Genomic DNA, 15,795 nt, shown 5'->3' on the forward strand with positions numbered 1-15,795 from the left:
GGATGCGCAAAGGGGTAATACGGTGTCGGGAAATGGGTATACAAGAACAAATCATAAGCACTGTGATCCATTAGCACTGTGTATGCTGATCTGTCTGGTCACTTGATATCTTTTTAAACTGCTTGTGTTCTCATCCTCATTTAAATTTTATATAACGATGATGATGATGTGTATTGCTTTATCACACTAAGGATGAATGAAGCCTACGTTACTGGGTTGCAAACTGAATATTTGTCGACCATGTCAATCTAACATGAACGTTCAGAAGCTTAATTCACTTATAAAGTTTTATATAGATTTTATTTGACAGACCATACATCTAAGGCCCTTGTATGTGTTTTTAATAAATTGTGAAACTAATCAGCATGTTTTTTAGTAGACCTGTTACTTGTATTATTTATAATTGCTTAATCATTAGTATTTTTTTTATGATTTATTTATATAAGCAAACCTCCATGCTAACACTTCCAGACTATATGGCCAAAGTAGTACCTCAGTGATTGATGCACTGGGCTAACACTGGCTGAAAAATGAAGTATTATATAGCGCAAAGTGTGCCTTTATTTATATCCGACATATTTAACGCAGCCTCTTAGCACAACAGCAATGTCTTAATCAAACGGATTTGCTGAAACCTTTAAAATACTGACAGCAGCATCTGAAATGGCATCATGGTAAAACAATGTAGACTGGTTTAATCCAAAATCCCTTCATTTTTGTTTCTTGTATGCAGAAAGTCAAGATATGCAGGGTGGGTGTGGGCTCCATCCGTCAGGGTTCAGGTGAAGAGATCAGCATAGTCCACTGTGCCAGGCTTTTGCCCGCATGGATGTGCCAGCAGTTCACCTCCAGATGGAGTTAAGGGCTCTTCCTGCAAACAAAATTGTCTGATAGTTTAAAATCATGTACAGTACAATCGTAGTTTACACAACAATCAATGATAGATGACTAGTTACTCAAATAAAGAGAAAGTGTAACTGTTTTTGATTACAGAATTCATTACAGAGAGTCTGTGGCTCTTGTTTATATATTTTTAGTCTATCAGACCCCCAACAAGAAAAGTTTGGACACCCCTGGTCTACAACAAGTTGCTGGCAGTGACACATTCACCTCAGATCTCTCTGCAGTCACACAAATCTTACTGATCTATAATCACTAGAACCTACAAACTGTGTTTTGGCGACATCTGGCGGCAAAACAGTGCAGTTGCATGTCCTTCACGTTAGGAACCCATTACAGATTGTAATCTCATAATTTGTGTAGTGTCTTTTGCCAATATGGGGTGTGAATACATTTGTATTTCTTTATTGTTTTTATCTTAAATGTTATGCAAATTATTTTATACATTTTGTAGGATATGTGATGAAGAAATATGTTGTGTTTAGTTACCTTATGGTACTCCACCAGCTCCCCCAGAGATGTAAATTTGATCTGGTCTCCTAGCAGCATGTAGCAGTTGTCTGTGGCATCAATGAGGAGGTGTTTAAATTCGTCCGGGCCTCGGTAAGAAAGGACGTACCCGAATATTTTTTCACTAACACGAACCAGGAAACTTCCCATGCTGCTCTCGCTGAGTAAATCCTCAGCTTCCTGACGAGAAATGATACCTGGAGGAAATGTGAAGTGCACAGGTCACTTCAGTAGTACCATCTTATCATGTACAATTGTCATTGTAATGAATTTCTTCTACCCAACTGTATGGTTCAAGGTCAATTTGTCAACCTTTTGGTATGTATCCCCAGGAATAATCACTTCTGGTTTAAGAACAGACGTCCAGTCTAAAATTATAGCCCAATAGAAATCTGGAGCCAAAAATTGACCCTGATTACGGGCTAAGCTGATGTGCAGAGAATGAACACCAAAAATTCAATTATGCAGAGCAACAGAGAGGATAAAGGGACCAATTGGTGTAGGAACAATGTGATTGTTTTAAGATTAGTAAAGATTTAAAGCATTTATTAGAATTCATAAGTTCGAATTTCAGCTCTGCTACCAGCAGACTGGGCGCCTGTACGAACACCGATTGGCTCGTCCTTTCGGTTGGATGCCTGATTATTTGGATTCCTCATAATTGATGAAATTACGAGCTCTGCTGGTTGATCGATGGGATAATGGAGATCAGTGCATGACTCTCCATATGCAAGACCAAGCCCCATATGAACTAGCCTGATGCAAATGAAAAGAAGCGGTTGGCTACTGCACACATATCAGAGAGGGCGTGTGTTAGTCACTGTTCTTTTTGGTCAGGAATGGAGGTCAGCAACGGTACAGATGAAGCAAAATGCAATCGAGTGATTGGATATGATTAGATTGGGAGATGAAAGATGAAAGTATCCAAAACTTCATATTAACTTACCATGGAACCAAGGTGCAATGCAGCCGTCTTCCTGGAAACAAACTCGGAGTGGTAACTGTTTCTCTACGAACCAACGGATTATTTCCTTTTTGCTTGAGGACGACAATGACCGGCGCATGGCTTTCTTCCGGTCTCTTTAAATAGAAGAAAAGAAGTGAAGCAGAAAAGGATCACCCAAGGGTCACGGCCCAGAAAAACCCTGGTCTATTTAATAAAAGCTGAAATAGCTGACACAGGTGTGATAATTGTAATTGTAATGTATGTACAAAAATATGAACTGACCGTTGAATGGGCTCATTAGTAAGAGTTACGGTTCTAGGCTTGGGTATGGGTTTAAGAGCAGGTTCATCTTCTCTGAAAGCCTTGGCCACGGCCGCCACTTTGCCTCTCTCCAGCGCCTTTACAGAACGCCTACGGTGATCCTCTATTGTCTGTTTGGCCAGAGAACGCCTGCGCTGGTCTGCTGCTTTGGATTTCTTCACTGAAATGCACACAGATGCACAAGCAAACAGACATTTATATTTAATGTTATAAAGTGCTGATAATGTTATAAAGTGTTATAATGTTCAGATGACTAAATATTCAAATTAAAGCAACAGTATGTGACCATTCTCAGACCGTTGTAAACCTCTTTTGAATGATTTGTTTGCACAGTGATCTTGAGATGTCTGCTAGATGTCTAATAGGGTTAAGATCAGGACTTTGACTGGGTCACTTAAGGGCATTTTTTTTAAAACCCATCCAGTGTTGATTTGAATCATTGTCTTGTTGAATGACGATTTTTGTTTGAGCAAGATTTTTGCTGTAACACCCTGGATATCATTGTTCCATAAACTTATTTGCAGGGACTGATTTTTGCATTTCAGCCGGAGTGACGCTGATTCTAATTCGTACCCATCAAGTTTGTTGTCAAGAAGGTTGACCTGTGTGTTCTATTTTCCTTACTTCATTATGATGGAATAAATTAAGCTCTATTGTATATTTATTGTATGTTTGACTTGTTTTAAATGCTACTTTTTTACTATTTTATTTATGCATTTTTCTCCCAATTTAGCATAGCCAATTAGTCTTCCGCTGCTGGGGACCCCGATTCCATCCGAGGAGGATATTTTTGCCTGACACACACCCTCCCTTGTCCATGCTTCGTCTATACCATGGTGGATTCACATGTAAGGCCACACATTGATCTTCGCGTTTCTACACTTCTAACACTTAATCATTAAAGATCCCACCCCCTTTTTAGTCTTGGTCTTTTCTCACTGACCGGGTGGTCAGTTTTTGTCTGCAAGGGGGCACCCAGCTGACCGGTAGCATTGCCACCTAGAAGCCCTAAAGCTACCTTGACTTTATTTGGATTTTATTTAAAGTGGATGGTACTTACCATTCTGATAGACCTCACAAAGAATATCTTTTCAATTTGTTAAAAAACGCTCATGACAAAAGTCTTAAAATGACAAAACTAACTTTACTACATTTGAAATAGTAAAATATAGTCAAGGGGCTTTTATAGGGCAAAGAGTTTAGTAATAAATGCATAGTCTTACATGAGTCCTGCCAGGCTTTTTCCTCATTGTCTTGGCCTTTTCCTTCATGCTGGACTTCCTTCAGGTTCATATAAATCTGCTGAGCTCTTTCCTCCTTGAGCCTCCTAACCTCCTCCTCAGCTTTTTTTCTTTCCTCCTCCTCTTGCCTCTGGAATGAGAACGCAGCCCAAATTAGTCAGTGTTCAAATACATATATCTGTTCATTCTGACAAATCCATTTGCTAATTTGCTATTTGTTGATTATTTTTATGTTTTAAAATCTGAATTATACTGTGTGTACATTTGGAGTGAATGTGCATGAATATAATGCTTGTTTTCCTTCACCATGTGTGCTACACTTTGAGTTGAAATCATCAATACCTTTAACTCTTCCTGTCTGCTTCTCTCCAGGGCCACTGCCTTTTCAGCTTCTTCCTTCCTGGCAGCCTCCTCCTGTCCTATATGCAAACCAGAGAAGCGCCTTTCCAGTTCAGCTTCCTTTTGAGCTCTGCACACAGCCAAAACAGCTACATCACTAAAGGTATCAGCATCATTATTTGAAATCGCAATTTGAAATCTCTATCTTAGCTTCCCAAAAACTACACACGTCACTGCTGGAATGTCTGTAATAACATGGGTGTCTAACATCATGTCATGCACAAGTGACAGTAAAAACAAGTTTTGGCTTCTTGTCAAGCCAAGCATACCTTTCCGTGACAGTGCAAAGAGTAAATATAGCAAATCTGGTTTCTGTTGGTGTTCTTCAGCTATTAGAAAGAACTATTGCAGCTTCCTGTGCATTTTGTGTTTTTATCAGCAACAAATGACGTAACCCCTTACAATGCTTCAATAAAGTGAATACAAATCTGTAGGTCAATAAACACACTGAAAATAAATGAGAAGCATTTAATAGTTTTATAATTTTAATAATAAAATATTCAAAAGAACCCCCAAAATTATAAAAGAGTTTTAATTTTAATAAAAAATTTAGATTTTTGTCAATATGGTTAAGTAAGGGAATGTGCTACATCAATTTTTTATTACATTTACAGCATTTGAGCAGACGCCTTTATCCAAAGCGACTTACATTACAGTTACAGTATACAGTCTAAGCAATTGAGGCTTAGACAGCAGCAACCTGGCAGTGGTGGGGCTTGAAGCAGCCACCTTCTGATTACTAGTATGTTACGGTATGTTAACCACTAGGCCTTTTACAAGCAATGTTCTATTTTCCAGTGGGGTCCTTTGATTCTTTTTGTATAAAGTTTGCATGTTCTCCCCATGTCTGCGTGGGTTTTCTCTGGGTAATCTGGTTTCCAGTCCAAAAACATGCTGTCAGTTTAACTAGAAATACAAAATTACCCTAGTGTGTATGTTAATGTGTGTGTATTTGCCCTGTGATGGACTGGCAACCAGTCCGGGGTGTTTCCTACCATTCGCCCAGTGAACTGGACCCACCGTGACCCTCAGTAGGTTAAAGCAGTGGTAAAACACACAATGAATGAATTATTTGTTTTCTTTAACAAGTGAATCATCGGTGTTATGGACTCCATAAGGTACCAGAAGATTGTTTCAAAATAATTTATGTCATGTTGATGATCATTTTTATGTAGAATACATTTCACACTGATATAGTAATATTACAACATTTATAATGTAAATTCAAGTGGAACCGCAGTAAAACACGCCAGCACACAAGAGCTGAGATTCAAACTCACAAGTTACCAGCAGGCTGGACCCCTATACAGACAATAATTGGCTTGTCCATTGGGGTTGATGCCAGACAGGGATTTCTTATAACTGATGCAATTACGACCTCTGCTGGCTGATAAATAGCACCTGCACCAAGACGGAGGATAATGGAGATCAGTGCGTGACTCTCCATATGCAATACTGAGCCTCATATGAACTCGCCTCGTACTGCACACGTGTCGGTGGTGGAGTGTGTTAGTCAGGGCTCTCTTTGGTTAGGAGTAGAAGATAGCAGCAGTAGAAAGGAAGTGAAAAGCAATCGGATAACTGGACATGACTAGATTTTTTATTTTATTCACATTATAAATTTTGTAGCGTTACTATATCATTGTGAAATTTATTCTACATAAAATGATTATCAATATGGCATAAATCGTATTATTTTTGTGTGTAGCAATATTTTGATCATTTTATGCTATGCTTTTATAGGTGCTTGTGTATGACTTTTACATTTCCAGATATGCTAGTATAACAGTTAGCCATATTGTTGGGTCATTTGTGTTTTATATTTATTAATTTTACTTCCCAGCTCCCCAAAAATAAAACCCAACATGCTGGCATAAGAGCAAATATACAGAACATGCACTCAGCAGTTCAGCACAGTGTCAGTAGCCTGTGATTGAGCTGGGAGAATATTTAACTAGAGATAAAAGTAGTGCATAGGGGAAATCTTCAACAGCCAATTAATGACTAACTGTTAACTTTACAAAAGGTCAGGAGCTGAGCCTTGTAGTGTTCAGTGAAGGTGGTGGCTTGTTTTTACTCAGAAAAGTCTGATACAGTGCTGATAACACTGGGTTGCATTTATACAACTTTTGGGAGGAGTTCATGAACAAGCAGTGTTGTAGGTTTGGGAAAGTCATACAACATTTAACATACAAATCATGAATAATTTTATATATGTCACGATTTACACAAGTAGATTTACATGATTCATCAGTTCAGGTTCAGTCATGGCCAATTTTGTATCTCCAGTTCACCTAATCTGCATGTCTTTGGACTGTGGGAGGAAATCAGAGCTCTCGGATGCTCCACAAAGAAATGACCCAGACCTCTCCACCTAGGAATCTAACCCAGGAGTGCCACCCACCAAGCCACCAGCCATTGTATGTGCCCCTGAAGCAGAGAGGGTTAAGAACCTTGCTCAAGGGCCCAACAGCTGGGATTTGAACTCAACTGATGGCCCAAGCTCTTCCCACTAGGATGTACTGGATGTACTAGGATGGGACAGTGGTAGCCTAGTGGGTAGAGCTTTGGGCTATCAACCGGAAGATTGGCGGTTCAAATCCAGGCTCTCCTATGCAGCCACTGTTGGGTCCTTGAGCAAGGCCCTTAACCCTTTCTGCTCCAGGGGCGCAGTACGATGGCTGACCCTGCAAACAAGCTGGGATATGCGAAGAAAGAATTTCATTGTACTGTACAACTGTATATGTATATATGACAAATGAAGTATATCTTCTTCTTCTACTGTAATGTAATTGGTGCAACCCTGAAACACTGGGTGCAGGGCAGGTATACAACCTGAACAGGGTGTCAATTTAGGGGAGATTTAGAGTTGCCAACCCACCTCTTGCATGATATTGTAAGATGGGTGGAAACTAAAGTACCTAAAATAAACCCTCACAGATACAGTGAGAGGTATGTGATTGCACAATTTTTTAAATGCCTGATTATCTTCCAATTTAAAGCTTGTTTTAATGTCATCAAGCAACAAAAGAAGAAACAGAAGTCCCTTCTGAGCAAAAAATCCCCATGCTATAATTATATTTATCAGAAACACAGCTGTGCTTAGACATGCCCACACCCTTCTGCTGGTGAGCGCTCTTGCATGGCATGATTTTGCATATCTAAGCTTGACTGAATGCCAAGTGTTTAGTATTTGTTTTTAAAGCTAAATAATAAATACTATGTGGAACCATACCCATTTCCTAAGGAATTCTTTTTAGTTCCAGGTCACTGTACTGCCAATGAATGGAAAATGCATACAGCATACCTGAGCACCTCTGCTTCTTTCTGGGCTTGCAGGGCTGCTCTCTCGGCCATGATCTCATCACAAATCTGGTCGTAGGGCTTATCATCAGTGTGCTCACCCATCACCCACACCCACATATCGCAGTCTGATGCCTTTAGCCATGACACAGTCTTACTTGAGACTAAAAAAAACACAAACATAAAATTACACAATATAAGAAGAGTTTACTACAGACTTCCTAGTCTTAAAGTTCTTAAAACAGAACAAAGCCTTCTTTAGAATAAAGACACATTTAGGTAGTGTTTGTCTTTGTGCTCATCGCAGTCACATATCTATTTACACACCGGTACCCTAGCTTGCTGTTTATTTAGAAGTATTTAGTTCATTGTCTAGCCATAATGGAACTGTCGACACTAGAGATTTACCAGTCATAAGTAAAGGCTTATAGCCTCAGGTGTTGTGGCATTCCCCACCATTGCTTCAGTCTTTCTGAGTTTTACATATACACAGGTGGAGAGGGTCTATAAGAGCTCCATACTGAGCTTGGACAGTATAGTTTATTAATTACTTTTAGTGGTAAGTAACGTCAGCAGTCCAACAAGAAACACACATCACTTCCAGAAGCTTGCAGTGTCTCTTGGTGCCTGAACATAAACATGTTTAAGGACACCGAGTTCTCTGTGACAAAGACAAAAAGGACCATCCAGACTGTTATCAGCGAAAGCTGCAAAGCCAACAACTGTCATAATATAGGGCATGTGTACCATTGACGCGGAGCTATCAAGGCAACGTCTTTTCCAACAAGTCTATGATTATTTCAGCAAGACAATGCCAGGCCTCATCTGTACACACTACAACAGTGTGGTTCATAGACACAGAGTGTATGTGCTTGACTGGCCTGCCTGCAGTGTAGAGCTGTCTCCTATTGAAAATGTATAGTTCAGCATGAAGTAATCAATCAAACAACGCTGACCACAGACTGTTGAGCAGCTGAAGTCTCATATCAAGCAAGAATGGATAAAAATTCCATTTGCAAAACTTATAACAAATAATGCCCTTAGTTCACAAACCGTTAAAGAGTGTTTTAATAGGAAAGGTGATGGAACACATGGGTTAAAGACGCCTCTGTCCCAACTTTTTTGAGTGTCTTGCAGGTATCACATTATAAAGTGTTTATGTTTACAAAATACAGTGAAGAATCAAGTGAATTAACAAATCGAGATTCTTATTTTTATTGCATATTTATAAAATGTCCCAACTTTTCTGAAAATGGGGTTTGTTTCAGAAGCATTCTTTCTACTATAGAAGTTATTCGTTTAGCAAAAAAAAATCAGATTATTTTTGTTATTATATACCTACATTATACAAGTGCGATCTCAGTGTTGCAAGCTTTAAAGCTTTAAATAATTGTCAAGTTATATGATATAATTATTGAACCTACTTGGCTCATAATTATGAAACTTGAATGTAAAGCTGTCACTGTTAAGCTGAAGTGTTTAAGGTGTGACCAGGCCATTCCACAGGTTGAAAATCCTGTTTAGTGTAATTCATTACTCATTAAGACCTGGTCAGACCAGAAGCAGTCTGTCTACATCAGTTTAAACTGGGAGAGTTTACCTAGAATTGAACCATTTATTTATAATTGAACTATTTATTTATATTTACTGTTATAGCACTATGATAGGTAGTTACTTAAAATAACAAAATATATAGTATTGTGTTAGATGTAAATGATAAAAAGCACAAACATTAAATACATTACTTTAACTTGTATTACATATGTAGTTAGATTATGTCAAATTGATTTGAGTTTACTATTAATATTGATTTAAGTGATTTGATTAGATGATTAGATTCTGTTGTTTGGCTTTACTTGCAGTGGAACTGTGTGACTGATCACCTTCAATTTCAATCAAATTAATGTATTTTGTGCGCAGTTTTTAATACAAAAACATGCTATGACTGGCTTTGAATTAGATTTGTCCTTTGTTACATGTCAGTAGGTGGCAACCATTCAGATCATGATTTTGGGGCCCACCCCCAACACATTAAGCCCCTTCTTATCACATACTACAAGTATACACACAACCTACCCCCTGCATGCATTTTTTAAATATGACAAAAGAGTATAATCTTGCACATATTGAGACTAGACACAGATAAAAAGTGTCTTGAAGACAAGATGTTCACCTTTTTTGGGCTTAATCCTCGCAGTCTCTTGCTGCTCGAGCCGTGCCTCTCTCTCTTTCCACCTCCGGACCTGCTCTTCTCTCATTTTAAAAAAGAGGATCTGCTTCTGCTCATCATTTAGCTCAGCCAGAAGCTCTGGCTCAATGTACATGTCAGTAAGAATCTGCTGCAGCATGGTTACACTTATCCGCTTGTTTTACAAAGATATAATCTCCATGAGTATCCAGAGGAATCCAAATAATCCAGAGGTGAAAGTTGCAGCCAAAGGATTGAGTCCTAAATCAATGATTTCTCAGCATTGTGTCCATAACAGGTCCATGTCAAACTAGGTACCCACTATACAAATCACTTTACATAACACTGTACATGTGATATGCAAACACTTTTATGCATAGTGGATGAGCATTATTAATACCTAGATATAAAAGTGTTCAGCTCCCTGTTTCCCTGTACATTGAGTGTGGCTTTCATACTGTTCAAACCTTGTGTTAACTGAAATCTACTTCCTCATTCCAGTCAGTGATAATGGTGCTTTGTGACGTACACACAAGCCCGCAGGAAAAAAACACATCGTGTGTAAGAGAGTCGGTTCTGGTTATGCACTTACATCAGTACATTTAAAACTGTGATTTAAAATATTGTGTAAAATGCTCCTCATGTTCTGGAGGCTGATGCTTAAATACACAATATGGTCAAAAATATCTGAACATAGCTCGAAGATTATAACAGCCGACACTCTTTATAGCCTTGCACAAAAATTTTGAGTGTGTTTGTGGGGATTTGTGCCCATAAGAACATTAGGTCAAGCACTGTTGTTGGACGTGAAGTCTGGTTATGCACAGACACATTAATTCAGTAAATTCAGTTCTAGATGTATTAAAATGAATAACTGTGGTTTAAAAAAAAAGCATTTTAATATTATGTGAAATTCTCCTCATGTTCCGCAGGCTGATGCTAAAATACACTATATGGTCAAAAATATTCGAACACCTACATACATGAACAAAAATACACCGATGAGGCATAACATTATGACCACCTTCCTAATATTGTGTTGGTCCCCCTTTTGCTGACATAACAGCCCTGACCCGAGGCATTGAGTCTGACACCTTTCTATCAGAACCAGCAGTAACTTCTTCAGCCATTTGAGCTACAGTAGCTCGTCTGTTGGATCAGACCACACGGGCATCAATGAGCCTTGGCCACCCATGACCCAGTCGCTGGTTTACCACTGTTCCTTCCCTGGACCACTTTTGATAGATACTGACCACTGCAGACCGGGAACACCCCACAAGAGCTGCAGTTTCTGAGATGCTCTGACCCAGTCGTCTAGCCATCACAGTTGGGCCCTTGTCAAACTCACTCCAATTTATACACATTTTTCCTGCTTCTAACACATCAACTTTGAGGATAAAATGTTCGCTTGCTGCCTAATATATCCCCCCACTAACAGGTACCGTGATGAAGATAATCAGTGTTATTCACTTCACCTGTCAGTGGTCATAATGTTATGCCTGGTAAGTGTATATAGTTACCTCCCTCAAACCACTCTTTGGGTCTAGACAGCCGACACTCTTTAAGGCTTTACACATAATTTAAGTTTTATGGTTTTATTTATTAGGTTAAGCACTGTTGTTGGAAAAACACATCATGTATAAAAGAGTCAATTCTGGTTAAGCACTCATATTATTATCTTAGTAAATTCAGTTCTTAATCAATTAAAATTAATAATTGTGTTTCAATATTTAATAATAATACTTTGTGTAATACTGGTTTGGTCCTGGTTTGCAACTGATGTTCCACTTTATCCCAGCAGTGTCTTATAAGGGTTGAAATCAGGGCTTTGTGCAGACTACTGGAAATCCCTCACATCAAAGTCATCAGATCATTCTATTATAAGACTTGCTTTGTGCACAGTGGCACAGGCCCTTCCCGGACTGTTACCACAAGGTTAAAAGCATGAACTAACACAGTGGATGTAAGTGGATATAATACAATTATACACAAACACAAGTGGATGAAATCTTGTTTTCAGGTTTTAAATCACTTTTAATTCCTTGTTATATATATACAGTGTATCACAAAAGTGAGTACACCCCACAGTGAACATGTCCAAATTGTGCCCAAAGTGTCAATATTTTGTGTGACCACCATTATTATCCAGCACTGCCTTAACCCTCCTGGGCATGGAATTCACCAGAGCTGCACAGGTTGCTACTGGAATCCTCTTCCACTCCTCCATGATGACATCACGGAACTGATGGATGTTAGACACCTTGAACTCCTCCACCTTCCACTTGAGGATGCGCCACAGGGTTTGCTCAATGCTCAATTGGGTTTAGTCCATCACCTTTACCTTCAGCTTCCTCAGCAAGGCAGTTGTCATCTTGGAGGTTGTGTTTGGGGTCGTTATCCTGTTTTCGAAGGGAGGGGATCATGCTCTGTTTCAGAATGTCACAGTACATGTTGGAATTCATGTTTCCCTCAATGAACTGCAGCTCCCCAGTGCAAGCAACACTCATGCAGCCCAAGACCATGATGCTACCACCACCATGCTTGACTGTAGGCAAGATACAGTTGTCTTGGTACTTCTCACCAGGGCGCCGCCACACATGCTGGACACCATCTGAGCCAAACAAGTTTATCTTGGTCTCGTCAGACCACAGGGCATTCCAGTAATCCATGTTCTTGGACTGCTTGTCTTCAGCAAACTGTTTGCGGGCTTTCTTGTGCGTCAGCTTCCTTCTGGGATGACGACCATGCAGACCGAGTTGATGCAGTGTGCGGCATATGGTCTGAGCACTGACAGGCTGACCTCCCACGTCTTCAACCTCTGCAGCAATGCTGGCAGCACTCATGTGTCTATTTTTTAAAGCCAACCTCTGGATATGACGCCGAACACGTGGACTCAACTTCTTTGGTCGACCCTGGCGAAGCCTGTTCCGAGTGGAACCTGTCCTGGAAAACCGCTGTATGACCTTGGCCACCATGCTGTAGCTCAGTTTCAGGGTGTTAGCAATCTTCTTATAGCCTAGGCCATCTTTGAGGAGAGCAACAATTCTATTTCTCACATCCTCAGAGAGTTCTTTGCCATGAGGTGCCATGTTGAATATCCAGTGGCCAGTATGAGAGAATTGTACCCAAAACACCAAATTTAACAGCCCTGCTCCCCATTTACACCTGGGACCTTTACACATGACACCAGGGAGGGACAACGACACATTTGGGCACAATTTGGACATGTTCACTGTGGGGTGTACTCACTTATGTTGCCAGCTATTTAGACATTAATGGCTGTGTGTTGAGTTATTTTCAGAAGACAGTAAATCTACACTGCTATACAAGCTGTACACTGACTACTCTAAGTTATATCCAAGTTTCATGTCTATAGTGTTGTCCCATGAAAAGATATAATGAAATATTTGCAGAAATGTGAGGGGTGTACTCACTTTTGTGATACACTGTATATATAGTATATACTCAGGGCCAAACTTGCTTTAAATTGTATAACTTTTATAAGCTGGAGCTGATTTATTCATCTATTCAACTATCCTTATTTTTAAAAAGACTTTCAAACAGTTTGCTACCAACTGATGTGACAGACGTTTATCTTTATAAACACATACAGTATATACAGTACAATGTCATGTTTGTAGAAAAAAACACTAGATATCAGCACCATAAACTTACCTTAGCTTTAAGCTTAGTGTAGGACCCATAATGTTTTGGGGCTGCTTTGCTGCTCAGTTTTTCAGACAAACACATTAAAACCTATAAATAAAATTAGTGCCTTTGTTTGTGTTTGTGAGAGTCAAACGTAAAGAAAGATCAAGGAAAACAAATATCACTAAGACACAACACACATACACTTGCAGACATTAAAGACGATCACTAGGTGGCACAATTTGTAGAGTAGTAGTTATTGCAGCTCTGGTGCTTTGGAGTTCTGGTGTTTCAGCCACACCCATTGCCTTTTGGGGAAGGTTATAGGTCTATACAGACATGCTTTAACAAGAGTCAAAAGGTGGAGTAACTCCAGTTGTTGCCACAGAGCCCAGACCTCAACCCCATGAAAAACCTTTGGGATGAATCGGAATGTCAGTTGCAAGCCAGGTCTTTTCAGCCAAAATCAGAAATGTTTTTTTGACTGCATAGGCACAAAATTATTTAGACACATGCCAAAATCTTGCGTAAAGCCTTTCCAGAGGAGTGGAGGTTGGTGCAGCAGGGGCCTGCCCAGGGCTAGACTTGATAAAGATGACATAATTTTGGACATGTAGTGTAGTTGCGCATAAGTAATGTTATTATAGGTTACTATCTTTAATAAACTATTTTATAAACCATTGTTTGTTGTTCTGCTTAGCTAGGCACACTATAAGCCTTATCCAAACCAGCATTAGATGTTTGTTTTTTAACAATGCTTTATTCTGGTCATGGTCACAGTGAGTCAGTTTTCCCCGAAATCACTAAGCACAATGCAGCAACGCTTCCCAGACAGAATGCCAGTTCACCGCAGCGCCTCGGCCACCCCTCAGATGTAGCCAGTCATGTCTGTATGTAGACACCCGACTGGTCAAGAGCAACTATAGGGATTCAAACTCGATACATGAAACATTATAGTGTGCTTGCTCAGTTTAATGCTACACCACACTAGCCCCTAGCAATACATTTTTATTTACTGTAATAATAAAGATGCTCTTAAAATACATCCATCATTTATTCATTGCACGCATTATTCCTGAGATTATGACATTTGTGCCATTTGTGGTTAAACAGTTTTGTTTTGATTTTTTGTAAAGTCATTGTCATTTTGCATCAAGCATGACCCAGTTAGAAACATCTGCTGGGTAGAACAAGGCTCCACAGGATTCCTTGTTAATTTGCTGTATGTGTACACAACACAGTCTTTGGAACAAAACTGGGCATTAGCTTAAAGGCAATAATCACTTCCTGCTCTGTGCTGGAATGGAACTCTATAATTTCCTAATGTTTATGTGTCCGTGTGATGCTATCTTTTCGGAGCTTCAGTTCATCCTGTATAGAGTATCTGGGGCGTGGCCCGTGTTGCTTTGTGCATCACCGAGTGTTTGATGTCAACACTTTTGGGAGGTGCAGGGACACAGCTAAATCATTTCTGTTCCCTGGAGAGAAGAGATTTCAGCTTTTATGCTGCAAATGCAATTTACAAAAGGGAGGGTGAGGGCTTCTTATTTGTTCCCACTTGTTCTGTACATGTTCTGAGTAATGCATGCTTTGCTGCTGGATAGTGTAACTTTGTTCGAACCGTGTGGGGAAGACCATTTCCTGTTTGAGCATAATTGTACAGCCTCTACTCACAGCTATAACAGCATGCATTCTTTTGATAAGGCTTTCCTCAGAATTTAGCAAGTGTCTGGTAAAAATAAGAGCATTAATAAAGTCAGACTCTTAGGGTTTGGTCAGAAATGCCTGGTTTGCAGAATGCTTTATGTACCTAATTTTGTGCACTGGGACAGTGGGTTTCCTCTGGGTGCTCTGGTGTCCTCCTACAGTCCAAAGAAATGTAGTCAGCTTAGTTGGAGATGCAAAATTGCCTTAGGTATGAGTGTGTGTGAGTGTGTTTGCCCTGTGATAGACTGGCGACCTGTACAGTGAATCGGACACACCGTGACACTTTACAGGTTAAAGCAGTGGTGAAACAGACAGCGAATAAACGATTGAATGAATCTCAATCAGACGTGTTTGTATACTTTTGGCCACATGTTGTATATCAGTGTTTTTTTGCTTTTGCAACAGGCTTTATAATACTTTCTAGATTTAAAGGCATTTGACAGGGCGCCCAGGTGGCGCAGAGTGATATTCCGCTAGCACACCAGCGCAGAAATTCTGAACTCCTCGGTTCAAAACTCTGTGTTGCCACCGGTCGGCTGGGCGCCATCTAGTGGGCACAATTGGCAGTGCCTGCAGCAGATACTAATTGGCCACCGTATCTGCAGGGTGGGGACCGGACTATGGGTAGGTGG

At 39.9% G+C, this 15,795-nt stretch overlaps 1 protein-coding gene across 1 annotated transcript; it reads right to left on the reverse strand.

Annotated features, from left to right (window-relative positions):
* Nucleotides 1-762: 762 nt before the first annotated feature.
* Nucleotides 763-9,968, reverse strand: sh2d4a (SH2 domain containing 4A). The gene is made up of 8 exons (XM_063014141.1): nucleotides 9,794-9,968; nucleotides 7,625-7,784; nucleotides 4,261-4,387; nucleotides 3,901-4,048; nucleotides 2,639-2,837; nucleotides 2,357-2,490; nucleotides 1,390-1,607; nucleotides 763-871 (listed from the first exon to the last, which is right to left on the reverse strand). Exons 1-8 carry the CDS (start codon nucleotides 9,966-9,968, stop codon nucleotides 779-781), a joined length of 1,254 nt encoding a protein of 417 aa, XP_062870211.1. The 3' UTR covers nucleotides 763-778.
* Nucleotides 9,969-15,795: the final 5,827 nt, after the last annotated feature.

This window comes from Trichomycterus rosablanca, chromosome 18, assembly GCF_030014385.1.
Source record: "Trichomycterus rosablanca isolate fTriRos1 chromosome 18, fTriRos1.hap1, whole genome shotgun sequence".
Taxonomy (NCBI): domain Eukaryota; kingdom Metazoa; phylum Chordata; class Actinopteri; order Siluriformes; family Trichomycteridae; genus Trichomycterus; species Trichomycterus rosablanca.